Here is a 15,455-nt window from a genome sequence, read left to right as displayed (position 1 = left end):
ATGGTAGGTCTCGACTACAGAAAGAGAATGCCTGCTCTCGTCACTTCAAGACAGGAACGTGGACCTCTTGGGTGATGGCAGGTGTGACTCCCCTGGGCACTCTGCTAAGTACCTCACATACAGCTTTATGGATGCAGCATCACAGAAGATCATCAACTCTGTGCAAATTCAGGTCGGGGAGGTGAGTTCTGTCAGCTCGCTAAATGTTATTTTATTGCAATATTCCTGAACATATCTCATCTGCACCAGTCAGAAGATATTAGATCCAGCAGCCACATGGAAAAGGCCGGGTTCATAAGGTGCCTGGACGAAGTGAAGTGCAAGGGCATTACAGTTGCATCTATCACTACTGATCGCCATCCTTCTGTCCGAAAGCACATGCGTGAGAATGAGCCAACCATTGTCCATGGATTTGACATCTGGCATGTTGTAAAAGGTAACAAGAACTAGATTATAATTGCTTATGATAACCAGTTGCGTCATACAATTGCCAAGCTTCAAAATGCTTATGGGCGATGTAGCTCACAAGAAGATCTTGTAATGCAGGGATGAAGAAAAAGCTTGAAGCTGCAGCCAATTCCCGTGCATGTGCTGCCCTAAAACCATGGGTGCAGCATATTTGTAACCACCTTTACTGGTGTAGTGGCAACTCTGAGGGGAATACAGAGTTTCTGCTTAGCATGTGGAGAAGTATGAGCTTACGTACTCTAATGAACTGTATCGTCATTCAGGAGACAGTGTATATTAACTAAGAGATAATGCATCTAGGTTTGACCCGGCATGTTATCAACATCCATGACAGCCATGACGGACCATACAACCGTTGCCTCCACGGTGACCTTGGCGACCGGAGACCCTGGCTGCAGCCTGGTAATTGGAGGGCGTGAGAGTACATTTGCTTTCTAGCCCATATTGACTAATGTGTGCATGGTGTTCTCACTTTATACGTCAAACATGCAGGCACTGTTGTTTACATAAAACTGTGCAAGATAGTGTTAGACAAAAGGCTACTGAAGGATATTGAACAGCTCTCTACAGTGGGGCAAACATCAGGCCTGGAATCCTTCCACTCCTTGCTTCTGAAATTTGCTCCCAAATCAACGGCATACACTCCAAAAGTTATGCGTGCAAGGTGTGTAACACTCAGTGTACATGATTTTTGTTTTTTTTTTATTTCAAGCATCACTTGAACTGTATATTATTAATGTTATTATCATGATTCAGACAGGTACCGCAAACTTTGGCACATAGGATACTTGTTTCACTGTTACTGATAATGCCATTTTTTCCCTGTGTCTGTGCATGAACCTAGGACGCAAATCGCTATCCTGCATTTTAATGAAAATGCTGACCGCCCACTTGCACGTCGAAAGGATGGTGGTCTGATGTACAGGAGAAAGCTAGTTAAGACGAAAAAGGGCACGGAAGTAGTTTCTACCATGAAGACAAGAGCAACACATAGTGGGTTTCGTTTTAGTATACATAGTGTAGGGAAGAGATTTAGGCATGACCATATTTCCTTTTCTTGGCAGGGTATGCAGACCATCTTTTGAGGGAAGCAATGACAACTTGCCAAGATGTGAGCTACAGTGAAATGGTAGCAGCCTGCAAAAGCCCTGAGCCTGCACCAATGACTGCACAGTACGAACGGCAACCAAAGGAGGTCCTGATAGCTAGAAGAATGCTGCGGTTCCCAACAGAGTGAGGTAATGTCCATTCATCACTTCATGGGTTCTCGTAGCAGTATAACTTTGTGATTTTCTAGCTGACTGCTGCCATGACATGTGCCTCTAACTGGAACTTAGCCTGATTGAGAAAAAAAGCCCCTCCATCCATGAGAATGAGGTACTGTTTTTTCATCACTTCATGGGTTCTCGTAGCAGTATAACTTTGTGATTTTCTAGCTGACTGCTGCCATGACATGTGCCTCTAACTGGAACTTAGCCTGATTGAGAAAAAAGCCCCTCCATCCATGAGAATGAGGTACTGTTTTTTCATCACTTCATGGGTTCTCGTAGCAGTATAACTTTGTGATTTTCTAGCTGACTGCTGCCATGACGTGTGCCTCTAACTGGAACTTAGCCTGATTGAGAAAAAAGCCCCTCCATCCATGAGAATGAGGTACTGTTTTTTCATCACTTCATGGGTTCTCGTAGCAGTATAACTTTGTGATTTTCTAGCTGACTGCTGCCATGACATGTGCCTCTAACTGGAACTTAGCCTGATTGAGAAAAAAGCCCCTCCATCCATGAGAATGAGGTACTGTTTTTTCATCACTTCATGGGTTCTCGTAGCAGTATAACTTTGTGATTTTCTAGCTGACTGCTGCCATGACATGTGCCTCTAACTGGAACTTAGCCTGATTGAGAAAAAAAGCCCCTCCATCCATGAGAATGAGGTACTGTTTTTTCATCACTTCATGGGTTCTCGTAGCAGTATAACTTTGTGATTTTCTAGCTGACTGCTGCCATGACATGTGCCTCTAACTGGAACTTAGCCTGATTGAGAAAAAAGCCCCTCCATCCATGAGAATGAGGTACTGTTTTTTCATCACTTCATGGGTTCTCGTAGCAGTATAACTTTGTGATTTTCTAGCTGACTGCTGCCATGACATGTGCCTCTAACTGGAACTTAGCCTGATTGAGAAAAAAAGCCCCTCCATCCATGAGAATGAGGTACTGTTTTTTCATCACTTCATGGGTTCTCGTAGCAGTATAACTTTGTGATTTTCTAGCTGACTGCTGCCATGACATGTGCCTCTAACTGGAACTTAGCCTGATTGAGAAAAAAGCCCCTCCATCCATGAGAATGAGGTACTGTTTTTTCATCACTTCATGGGTTCTCGTAGCAGTATAACTTTGTGATTTTCTAGCTGACTGCTGCCATGACATGTGCCTCTAACTGGAACTTAGCCTGATTGAGAAAAAAAGCCCCTCCATCCATGAGAATGAGGTACTGTTTTTTCATCACTTCATGGGTTCTCGTAGCAGTATAACTTTGTGATTTTCTAGCTGACTGCTGCCATGACATGTGCCTCTAACTGGAACTTAGCCTGATTGAGAAAAAAAGCCCCTCCATCCATGAGAATGAGGTACTGTTTTTTCATCACTTCATGGGTTCTCGTAGCAGTATAACTTTGTGATTTTCTAGCTGACTGCTGCCATGACATGTGCCTCTAACTGGAACTTAGCCTGATTGAGAAAAAAAGCCCCTCCATCCATGAGAATGAGGTACTGTTTTTTCATCACTTCATGGGTTCTCGTAGCAGTATAACTTTGTGATTTTCTAGCTGACTGCTGCCATGACATGTGCCTCTAACTGGAACTTAGCCTGATTGAGAAAAAAAGCCCCTCCATCCATGAGAATGAGGTACTGTTTTTTCATCACTTCATGGGTTCTCGTAGCAGTATAACTTTGTGATTTTCTAGCTGACTGCTGCCATGACGTGTGCCTCTAACTGGAACTTAGCCTGATTGAGAAAAAAAGCCCCTCCATCCATGAGAATGAGGTACTGTTTTTTCATCACTTCATGGGTTCTCGTAGCAGTATAACTTTGTGATTTTCTAGCTGACTGCTGCCATGACGTGTGCCTCTAACTGGAACTTAGCCTGATTGAGAAAAAAGCCCCTCCATCCATGAGAATGAGGTACTGTTTTTTCATCACTTCATGGGTTCTCGTAGCAGTATAACTTTGTGATTTTCTAGCTGACTGCTGCCATGACATGTGCCTCTAACTGGAACTTAGCCTGATTGAGAAAAAAGCCCCTCCATCCATGAGAATGAGGTACTGTTTTTTCATCACTTCATGGGTTCTCGTAGCAGTATAACTTTGTGATTTTCTAGCTGACTGCTGCCATGACGTGTGCCTCTAACTGGAACTTAGCCTGATTGAGAAAAAAAGCCCCTCCATCCATGAGAATGAGGTACTGTTTTTTCATCACTTCATTGGTTCTCGTAGCAGTATAACTTGGTGATTTTCTAGCTGACTGCTGCCATGACATGTGCCTCTAACTGGAACTTAGCCTGATTGAGAAAAAAAGCCCCTCCATCCATGAGAATGAGGTACTGTTTTTTCATCACTTCATGGGTTCTCGTAGCAGTATAACTTTGTGATTTTCTAGCTGACTGCTGCCATGACATGTGCCTCTAACTGGAACTTAGCCTGATTGAGAAAAAAAGCCCCTCCATCCATGAGAATGAGGTACTGTTTTTTCATCACTTCATGGGTTCTCGTAGCAGTATAACTTTGTGATTTTCTAGCTGACTGCTGCCATGACATGTGCCTCTAAGTGGAACTTAGCCTGAGTGAGACAAAAAGCCCTCCAACCATGAGAATGAGGTAATGTTCATTCATCACTTCATGTACGTGTTCCCTAGCAATATCATTTGTGTGATCTTTCAGCTGACCACTCCCATGACGCAAGCTTTAGCAGTGAAATGAAGCCTACTTGCAAATACTTGATTGCCCACAATGACCTGCCTTCGTTTCAAATATAAGAGGGAAGTACCAATAACTACACACACAGTGCAGTAGGCTCATACTGTATATGGATGTGTACATTCTAACATGCCTTGTTAAGTAATTTGTTTGGCGGCAGATGCAGTCACATGTAGATGCAGTTGTTTGTACCGAACAGGTACAACCTGTTAGTTTAGTTAGTACTTGTTAGTTTGAGTGACTGAGCCTGATTTCTCCCTGAATTTACCGTACTGGAAGTCCTTCCACTCAAATTTGCATAAATTCAGAGCACATGTTTGTTTATTCTCTTTGTGCTCCACAAACCTAGAAAAAAATTCCCGAAAGCTTTACGCTGTATTCATAGCCCCAAAAGCTCCATAAAATGTGAACCAGTAATGAAGCCCTGTGTCATTTCAGCCTGCATGCAGACCTAGTCTCCATCACGGAAGTTTTACAGGATGGGATATGACACTGGCCATCAGGGAGTGTTTGGCCATCCTTGTAGGCTCTTCATTTGAGGTATCCTGGTTACTTTGCACTGCTCGGTATCTAACTCTCTGATTGAAGATGCTACTGTCCTTGGAACAGCTGAGATACATTTGCCTTGGCAATTTTTCTGGTGGCCAGGTTCCAGCATGGTGTGCCAACAACCACGCCATACACTGTATGCAACGGGATAGGATGACAAAAGCGAAGGATAAGTAGCCTATATGAAGTCCGTGGCCTATGGCATGGCCACACGGCTGCGAACAGGTGTGTCACATGGCAAACGTGCATTTCCTAACATACTTCTCTTTCTTTTTGGCAGGGCATTCATGAGTGCGGAAGTAATATGCAGATGCAGCTGTTGAAAGTCGTATTTATTCTGCCTTTGTAGCTGTACAAATCTACATAGGAATTGGGCAGCTATTAAGGAAACCATAAAAAATTTATAATTAGAAATAGAGAAAGGGTTGCAAAGATGAATGTGCACAAAGAAGGTGTACAATTTTTCCTTACATGCTTGGTGAGCCAATGATGACAGGGATGCGTCTGAAGAAAAGCCTATGTTGATGTCACTGGCATGTCCCAACCTGAGGCTCTTCTTATACTAATAAAGAAGTCATGGACTTACGTGGGTACTCCTGTAGAGCTTATGGACTAGGACACATTTGTAGCACACATCTATGTACTGAAAAGGAAAACATCATGCATTCATTTGTTACTGATCGGTGGGAAGTGAAACTATAGCAAATTGATATACATCTTGTGTCTGTTTCCTGTTATCGTTCATGTGTTCTTTCAATAAAGCAATGTTTACATTCTTCGTTGTTTGTAGACTGTATTTTACTGTGTAGTGGCTGTTGGGTTACTACAGTAGGGTATGTGCCTGGCCCAGTATTCTGTGTCAAAGGGATAGTGTTGTGATTTTGCAGTTTTCACGACCAAACCATCCTGTGTACCTGTCTACGGTGCACACATTGAGTACTGTCCACAAACACCTGAAAGAAAAATGAAAGTTTCACCTCAGTGAAAGGGAATGAACATACACATTGTCAGAGAACACCTACTGCATCACACATCAGGAAGGCGAAAGCCTTTGTACAGTTCGGAAGGAAAATTGTCCCTTATGGCATGTACAGCACATGCTGGGAGGACCTTCCTGCAGTGTTTTCCTAACGGTCCCCAGAGCCACCTGGTCAACTGCCTGTAGGCGACGTACCTAAACTTCCTGCATGTTCCATAGGCAGGTATAAATTATGACATGTAAGTTTCTGATAACAGAAACTGAACGCGCGCGTGAATGAACTCACTTGTTTACTTCGCTGTTCCGGATAACGGCGTAGTCGTCGCTTTCTCTCACATAGCAGTAGGACACCTGGAGCACCTCGGTGTCCAGGCACAGTATCTCAAAATACTCATTTCTTGTTATGCAACCGCTGCGTTGCTTCTGTACCGCCTCGTTCACTTCGCGGCAACAAAGGCATTCCTCTGCTGTCGGCATCGGTACACATTTGCCGCAAGTACACCTGAACATGAAGAAGCAATACCGAATTTCCACTGTGACCCTCTCAACGGTTTCATTGCACATGTAACTAACCAAAGACTGTTCCCAACGCGGTCAGGCGACGGCGATGGAGGCAATTCGTCCTCCGTCGACGACTCCGCGGATGGCATCGTGTCGTGTTGACTCTCCGGCGTGCTGTCATACGAACAGAAGTTTTGCCGGCGTGACCGTTCGAGTATCCGAAGCTCGAGGGCACTCAGGTTTGGTAAGCTGGACATCGCAGGGCGCGTTTCCCAAAACACTTTCGGTTTTGCCGCAAACCCGGACGCGGATGACTAAGCCGAAAGTAGCCACAGGCTAGCTAGCCGACACGAGCCGACCCAGTGTTGTTGCGAGGGAGTACTCAGCCTTTCGTTCGAATGCAATCTTTGAAATTCGATTACTCAAAGAAAACAGCGATTCCAAAAGAAATATTTCGGAACTGAGATGTGCAGTTCCTAAACTTTCAAAAGATCATAAGGTTTCCCTGGGTTAGAATTCACTTTACAGTTCCTTTAATGCAGCTGACCCAAATAGTACATCCATTAAAGAACAGGCCGACCTATTGGGAGAACATTTCTTCAGAGTGTCAAGTTCTGCCGCTTACAGTCGTGAATTTCTAAAACACAAAGAAAAAGAGGAACGAAAGAAACGTAAAGTCCCTAAAGAGAGGACCGACTACAACAGTGATTTCACTTTACATGAACTGGAACGAGTGTTATCGGGCTGCAAAGCCACGGCAGTCGGACCAGATAATATACATTACTGCGTGTTACAAAATCTGCCATGTAACTCCCTCCAGTCGTTATTGCAGTTTTTCAACCGAATATGGAAGAAAGGAAAATTACCACACGACTGGAAAACGGCTATCGTAGTTCCAATTCTAAAACCTGGAAAGGACCGCAGCAAGGCAGAAAGGTATCGTCCTATTACGTTAACGAAGTTGTCTCTGTAAAACATTTGAGCGACTCATTAATAATCGTTTAGTATACATTCTAGAACGGGATAACAAAATAGATAGTTTTCAATGCGGATTTCGGCGTCATCGGTCCACTGTCGACCAGTTAGTGCGTCTAGAAACGCAAGTACGAAAAGCTCATGTACAGAGCCAGTTCTGCTTGTCGGTCTTCTTTGATCTCATGAAAGCGTATGACACGACATGGAGGTACGGGATCCTGCAAGACATCGTAGGCTGTGGAATCGGAGGAAATATGTTTTACTGCATCGAAGATTTCCTATGTAACCGCGTCTTCAGAGTCCGTTTAGGAAATACACTCTCTGATGCGTAACACTCTTTGCACTTTAAATTAACTCAGTGGCCAATGTGATACCACGTGCAACACAGTATTCCTTATATGTGGATGACCTATAAATAGGTTTTGCTTCTTGCAATCTCACCGTATGCGAATGGCAAGTGCAGGTTGCCATTCATTCCCTTACTAAATGGGCAAACCAAAATGGATTTCGATGTTCACCTGAAAAATCTGCCTGCGTCTGCTTTTCACGGAAGCGGGGCGTGTTCCCTCTGCCTACCCTTCTGCTGAATAGAGAAAGGATATCTGTGAAACCGGAACATAAGTTCCTGGGCCTAGTTTTCGATACCAAATTGACTTTTCAAGCGCATATACGGCAGTTAAAGGTGCGTGCTCAGAAACCACAAAACTCTCACACAAAACTTGGGGTTCAGACAGAATGACTCTTCTTCGCATCTACAGATCAGTAATACGATCAAAGATGGACTATGGGTGCGTCGTCTACGGATGAGCTCGACAGTCTGCCTTGAAAAGCCTTGATCCGGTGCATCACTCAGCTCTGAGGATTGCAAATGATGCATACCGCACTTCTCCAATAGAAAGTCTCTATGTCGAGTGTCATGAGCCTTCATTGACAGACCGAAGGAATTTCCTGACGCTGACCTACGTTCGAAAGGTTCCGTCCCTGAAAGACCATCCTTGCAAATCCATTCTGAACAGCGATTCAATGAAGGTCATTTTTCGAAATAAACCACGATATATCCCCCACATCGCTCTCCGATCACAGCATATTGCCCAAGAGTGGGGACTTGATCTTACACCTCAGGATACCTCACCATTCCAATCTGAAAATGCTCCTTGGACCAAACACGAAGTTTCATGCAATTTCCAGTTGCTAAAGTTTGACAAGAAGGCCACCTCCTCGTTGGTGATACAGTCAGAGTTCTTGGAGATTAAGCATAACTATATAGATTTTTCAGCATTTTACACAGATGGCTCAAAAACCAAAAAAATGGAGTAGCTGCCGCTGCCTACATCAAGAAAACAATATTCGTTCAATCCGCGTAAACCCAAGGGCGAGCGTGTACACAGCTGAAATGTACGGGGTCTTACTAGCGTTCGAAATGATAAAAAGTGCAAGAACAAAGAAAGCAGTGATTTACACTGATTCCAAGAGCCTCCGATGGCAATGAAAACGCGGCAACCAACAAAGAACGCTCTTCTTCATCATCTCTTGGTGCTGTTTCATAGACTCCATAAAAATGATCATGTGATTCACTTCTGTTGGGTCCCAAGCCATGCTGGGATTGCTGAGAACGAACTAGCTGACAGAGTAGCGAGAGATACAACCTCAACTGCTGCAGAGAGCACAGTGCAAATACCGTTTCAAAATTACAGAGCTACCATCAAACACAGATTATTCTCACAGTGGCAGCAGAGGTGGAACAAGGAAGCAGCTAATAAGTTGCACCTGGTGGCTTTACCAAGTCATAAGAGAGCGAGAAAGTTTCACTGATGGTAACAGACACAATGACGTAGTCTTGACACGATTGCGAATTGGGCATTCCCACCTAACGCATAATTATCTGCTCCGGGCCGAGGAACAACCGGTCTGTCAACACTGTAGTGAACCACTGACCGTACTGCATATTCTTATCAGTTGTCCCTTGTATGACCGCCACTGCATCACTCATTTTCCGATATTTTGTCGATATCACTTACCATATCATCCATCTGTTTTACTAGGTGACGATGGGATTGTCTCTTTTGACAGTATCCTTTGTTTTTTAGACTCTACAAAGTTGATAAAATACATCTAGTCCTGTAATGAAATGAATTTCCCAGGTAGCGACAGTTTTCAAGTAATAGCGTTTACGTTTTTACCATGCGTTTTATGGGAACACATTTTTTTTATATTGGTCAACATCGTAAACATTCATAGTCATTAATTTGGCGTTCTTTGGCCCAAGTTGCCCTTGCGCCGTAAAACCTTCAATTACGCACACACACACCCCTTAGCTAGTGTACGTACAAGAGGAAATATCTTCGACGATAATGAGCCTGCTGTTCAGAGTCACATCATAACTACTGCTTGTTGCTCGCTATTTTCAAGAAATGAGACTCCATGAAAGAACCGAAGGAAGTGTGTTTCCGGAACCCACTGATTGTTTTAGCCCATACAGCCTGTTGTGTACATCTCGGGCTTTTTTATTGTACACACCATCAGATCAGGGTAATAAAGTTTCTTTATATATAATTCTATCTTGTTGAATGTCAGTATTCAACTGGAAGCAACGGAAGAGCGTCACTAAAGTTGGAAGTAAGAATCAGAAGATAAAATGTGCAATAAAATAAACATTACAGCGTCATTGTTCCCCGAATATTCACCAGCTGAACGAAAGTGCGGGTAGTCAGACAACAATACTGAAGTTCAAATTTCTGAAGAAAAAGACTACATTATGGAACAGCTTCCTTTGCAGCGGACACAAAAAAACTTTTCCTTCAGAACGAAGATGAACAAAATAGCAGCGGCGCTCGGCATGTATCATGACACCTGGCAACAGCGAGTCGATGTATTTCTGGAAGTGATAAATATTAGTGATCCTGAGATTACGGGGTAACCCTGAATGCTGTATCAAAACAGGACCCCAAGCAGCACAGTGAACTGAAAGTCGAGTGCAATAGGGGTCGATGGTATGTGTCTTATCAAAGTTCTTTAGTTTCACGAGCGTGTTCAAGGTCTTCTACCTACCCGTCCGCCCCTACCCGTCCGTCCGCCCCGGGGGGGGGGGGGTTCTGGACCGACTTCATAGGCAACTGTGCTGAGATTTGTCTTAAAATGTATGAGGAATGAGGAAAGCCCAGCCTCAGACAGCACTGCTTATGCCGAGATTCGAACCCGGGTCACCTTGCAGTCTCGGCATGCCATGCCAACATAAAAGGGCACCTCACATTACAACACAGAGTGACCCCCATCACCAGGAGGGACACCGCAGATTTTGTCGCATTCGCGGAGTGGCCCAGACTTGATCCCGTTTGAGATTGCTGGTTCTGCTGAAGCTATTGTAGCGCCCTCTGTCGACGCCATTACGATGACGACGACGTAATAAACGCGCCGACCAGTTGTCACCTGGCAGGTGCACAGCACGGACCTATGTTCTTGATTATCTGCTAGGTACCCGCAAACTTGATATTCATACATAGCATAGAAAGCATACCATACTGCTAGTCCAGCTGATTCATTCTGATTACATATCAACTGTAAAGCAGAATGCTTGTTGCATCGCGAAAAGCCGGGGAAGGGGGGAGCAGTGATATAGTGTATATACCCTGTTCTAAAATTGTAAGCAAAAACTATTGCTTCTACGACAAAGGTATAAAAGAGACAGGATGTGACTTTCTGTCCAAACAGGATCTCACCTTCCACTACCTATAGTACGATGTTCGCGACAACTACATAGTACACCGCGACTTTTGCTTGTCAAACGACGCGATTACATGTTATGAGGTATATAAGGAGATGCTCTTCAGGTTGCATAATTTGATGTCAAGAATTGGCTTACGTATTTGATGGATTTTCCAAATACTCTGCATCTATTAGTACATGACGCTGTTTTCGGAAATGGCGTCTTAAACAAAATTTCAGCATGAGTATGGAAGGATTTGCGTGACTTTTAGAGCGTGTATCATGATGGTCAGTCTGTCGCGCCCAAAACTTTATACATTCTGCACCAGTGTATCACTGCATTATACGACAAGCGCAACATGTTGTACATGTTGAGTTGTACAACAATGGTGTGTAAAAAAATCCTGCAGCCAAAATTTTAGCAGCCTTCTACCATGTCTCAGAACGGAAGATAAGCCGAGTGACCTTTCCTTGGAACGCATTGAGACACTACCTTTTCCACAACATTCCAGAACGCGAACTCGTCCATCCGTCTTAAACATATCTGCGAAGTGCGATGTATCGGCACGCTCACATCTCTCCCTCCGTATCTGCCATCTGCCATCGATTGCTTCAATTTCGGCCATCGCAGGAACTCCCTGGCGATTTCAGGTGCTCTTTGCACATGGGGTCACATGGCCGTGAGAGCGCAAGAAGCGGCAGCGGGCCGAGCCATTGGTAGCCACCTATCGGCAGGCCCGTCGTCACGACCCCGTTTCAGTCGCCGTTCAGCACACCATTCATTCTAGCTCACCATAAATCCTTCGCTTCTGCCCAACTCCACGACGACGAGCTGAAGCGTTTCCGCACCGCTAACACCACCTCCTTCAAGCTGCAAGACTTCCTGGTTCCCTGCACTTCTGTTACCATCTGTTGCGACACGTCGACTCCTCAACCTAGGCCTTTCGTTCCTGTTACGTGTCGCAGGGCCGTCTTCCCTTCTATGCACGACTTGGCGCACCCTGGCATCCATGCAGCTCACAAGCCTGTCGCGGACCGCTTCGTGTGGCCTTCAATCAACCGAGACGTCCGCGCTTGGGTTTGCTCCTGTAACCGCTGCCAGCGTGCCAAAGTCCACCGCCACACCTCCGCCACCCTCGCGAAGTTCCAGCCTCCTGACGCGCGATTCGACAACGTGCATCTTGATATTGTCGGGCCTGTCCTACCATCTGATGGCTGCCGCTATATCCTAACCGCTGTCGACCGCTTCATACGTCGGCCCGAGGCCACGCCGATGGAAGGCGCCACCGCAGAGACCGTCGCCAATACCTTCGTCGCGCCGTGGGTCTCTCGGTTCTGCGTGCCGTGCCAGGTCACTACGGACAGGGGCCCACAGTTCGAGAGCTGTTTATTCAACGGCCTCACCGGCCTCCTCGGAACAACTCGCGTCCGATCCACATCATATCACCCTGTATCCAACGGCCTCGTAGAGCGCCTTCATCGCCACTTGAAGGTGGCCCTCGTCGCCCAGGAACACAGGGCACACTGGGTACACCACCTGCCTTTGGTGCTCCTCGGCATCCGCGCAGCCGTCAAGTCCAACATCGGGTGCAGTGCGGCTGACCTTGTGTACGGCTGAGCGCTGCGTCTTCCAGCCAACTTCTTCGTGCCGCCCTCTCCCGACCCGTCCCCATCCCTTTACCTGGACCGCCTTCACCGGTTTTTTGACACACTTCGACCCGTTGCCACCTGCGCTTCCTCCACCTGCCGTACTCACGTCCCCCAAGACCTGTCATCCACAACGCACGTCTTCCTGCGCACGGACGCCGTGCGGAAGTCGCTCACGCCGCCCTGCTCCGGTCCTCATCCCGTCGTCGGCTGCCAGGGCATTTCTATCAACGGCCGAGAAGACGTGCTTGCCATCGACAGACTAAAGCCGGCCTACATGGACCTTTCTTGCCACCGTCGACTCCTACACCACCGATTCCTCAGACTGGCGCCGTTTCCCTCCAACGCTTGGTATCCCGGCATCATCCACCCCTTCCCCTTTATGCCCGAAGCGCGTCGAGACACGTCACGTGGGCCGACAGCTTCAAGCTGCCACTAGCTCTAAGGGGGGAGGGGGGGTCATGTAGCAGCCGACGGAAATGAACGAAGAGCGCCGCCATGGACGTTTCGTCACGACGCGTATATCGCTCATGATATTCCATCGGGCGCGCGTATCATGACCATTCTTTCAGTTGTGGCCTGGCTGCCACATTCAACACTTGTTGACATTCAGCCTTGCCTGCTGGTCCTTCTGTACCCTACACACTCAGGAGTGAAACGGTGCACCAACGTTTCATTGCACATTATGATCCCATCAAGGAACAGCTGTCCTTCAGTGTCGAAACGGTAGCTTAGCTATTGGGAAATTTCCAGTCTTCTCCGCCGGACAAACAAGACAGCTGCATCGGGACCGAACGGGCACTTTTCAAAACTGGAGGTGTTCATGAATGATGGTTTTCAACGTTCCCACAGAAAGGTCCGTCTTTCGAGCCAGTTCGAGACATGTTATCCGTCGGTCCTTGAGGATCAGGCGTTTCACAAGTTGGATGTTCTCAGGAACTCTGACACTGGGCTCTGAACCGCCCCGGCCGGGATCGTCCTGCACTGATGTACGGCCGTCTCGAAACCGTTTGCACTACTCAAACGCTTTGCTGCGACTAAGTGTATCGTGGCCATACTGAGCCTCAATCTTCTGTGATTTTCAGTTTACTCTACGCATTCATTCACGAGAAACGTCATGTCAATTCGCTGTTCGATGTGCGCGCTCACCTCGTTGTCGGCCATCTTGTCGGGCCCGTATCTTCTGTTTTGCTCAAACATTGGATCACCACGTGGTGAACGCGGAGACCTGTCTCGTGCGAAAACCAAAGAAGTAGCGCGAGCCATTTGTAGACTCAGGAGACAGAAAGTCCTGGTTTAACTTGAACACCCCTTGTACATTGCGATACTTGTTCTTTGTTCCAAAATGTTTACCAATGTACATGCACACTAGCAACATTTGGTCGTCTTCAGCTTGTCCTCTCTATTGAACGCAATCCATTTTTCTGTTTGCAGTAGGGTAAAATGACGTATAGATATTGGCTGCTGTAGTTCCCCTTTGACGTGGGCCTTCCGTAGCAGGATTTCCTTGGACGACGATTCGGCAGCCTTGCAGCTCTAGCTATACTGTCACCATATCAGACGAAAAAAGTTAGAAAGAAAACAAAACGAAAGAAAACTTGTTGTATGAATACGGATCACATCATAAGGTCATTGATTGAGATAACAGAAATATATTAAATAGGCATTCTTCAACAAACTTGTTTCGACGATCAGTTGGTTACGAGTCGTAGAGAAACCGATGCTCCTTAGTGCAATTGTCCTTCTTGCATGACGTCGACTGTAGGAATTTGCTCCAGACATTTTTTCGGCGTCTGCTGTGTAGTGGAGACTTTCCGGAGATCTCGTCGGCGTCGTCACCATTCGCATATACGCACAAAACTCCCTAAAACCTCGTGTGCTCCTGGTACCACTTGGATGGGTCGCCCTAAGACTGTGAACATCCGAACACGTGCCGCCGCGCAAGCCAAGCGCCGAGAGGGAGAGAGTGATAGGGAGCGCAAACACCATGCACAGAGCCACTGGCCAGAAGCTCTTGCCTTGGAATCAGAGGATCGCGCAAACCAGGCTGGTTCTAGCCATGCCCACCGATCAGATACTGCTGAAGCTGCCGTTGCGCTGGACCTTACGCTGTGCACCGACATCCGCAAACCGCCCTCATATCAGTGACGTCAGCGGATAAGATTGTTAATCAGTGATACGCTATCAGAAATAATCAGTGATATATCATAGTTAATCCTAGTGATATGATATCATTCATAAGATTATTAAAGGGACTGCAAAGTGAAAAATAACCCACATTTTTTTGCCCACTATCGTGCACAACATCATTGTTTGATAACACACAGAAAGCATTAATTCTCAATTTGGCATATTTTTTACGTATAAATATTTTGAACATTGCCGGAACATGAACGGTGCTGCCAACGAACGGCGAAAAAGAGCAACTTGGGTTTCTGGTCCAGGGCTCCCATCGATTGGTCAACCCTTGCCACGTGAGAGCAAATTTTGTAGAGAACAACGTTGACGCACATTATCTTACAGCTACACGCTATTTTAAAAATGACTCACTTCCATAGTCTCTACATCAATAAAACGTAGATAAAACATTCAGCTACTTCGCCGCTACGAGCTACGATCCACCGCGCCATCTGCATCTGTTATCGCGTTTATTGTGGCGTCGTG

The 15,455-nt window shown here is 46.0% G+C and overlaps 2 protein-coding genes and 1 long non-coding RNA gene across 3 annotated transcripts in view; 2 read left to right on the top strand and 1 right to left on the bottom strand.

Annotated features, from left to right (window-relative positions):
* Positions 1 to 15,455, bottom strand: part of LOC135374020 (uncharacterized) — a 131,170-nt gene that overhangs the window by 32,614 nt on the left and 83,101 nt on the right. The window lies entirely within an intron of this gene.
* LOC135374031 (uncharacterized) lies at positions 83 to 1,510 on the top strand. Its single transcript, XM_064607045.1, has 7 exons — positions 83 to 181; positions 250 to 436; positions 547 to 690; positions 769 to 870; positions 961 to 1,132; positions 1,313 to 1,451; positions 1,505 to 1,510. The coding sequence occupies exons 1-7, from the start codon at positions 128 to 130 to the stop codon at positions 1,508 to 1,510; spliced, it is 804 nt and encodes a 267-aa protein (XP_064463115.1). The 5' UTR covers positions 83 to 127.
* Positions 4,246 to 5,272, top strand: LOC135374009 (uncharacterized). The gene is made up of 3 exons (XR_010416714.1): positions 4,246 to 4,339; positions 4,403 to 4,978; positions 5,087 to 5,272. It is a non-coding gene; the product is annotated as an uncharacterized LOC135374009 (long non-coding RNA).

This window comes from Ornithodoros turicata, unplaced genomic scaffold (genome assembly GCF_037126465.1).
Source record: "Ornithodoros turicata isolate Travis unplaced genomic scaffold, ASM3712646v1 Chromosome39, whole genome shotgun sequence".
Classification (NCBI taxonomy): Eukaryota; Metazoa; Arthropoda; class Arachnida; order Ixodida; family Argasidae; genus Ornithodoros; species Ornithodoros turicata.
The sequence above is the reverse complement of the archived record's forward strand: the minus strand, read 5'-3'. Positions and strand labels throughout refer to the sequence as shown.

What these genes read in the sequence shown, in the direction of transcription:
- LOC135374031 (XM_064607045.1), top strand. Translation starts at nt 128, where the DNA reads ATGGATGCAGCATCACAGAAGATCATCAACTCTGTGCAAATTCAGGTC. An exon ending in TGCAAATTCAGGTCGGGGAG is followed by an intron (nt 182 to 249) that starts GTGAGTTCTGTC and finishes CATCTGCACCAG; the next exon opens with TCAGAAGATATTAGATCCAG. An exon ending in CCAAAAGTTATGCGTGCAAG is followed by an intron (nt 1,133 to 1,312) that starts GTGTGTAACACT and finishes GCATGAACCTAG; the next exon opens with GACGCAAATCGCTATCCTGC.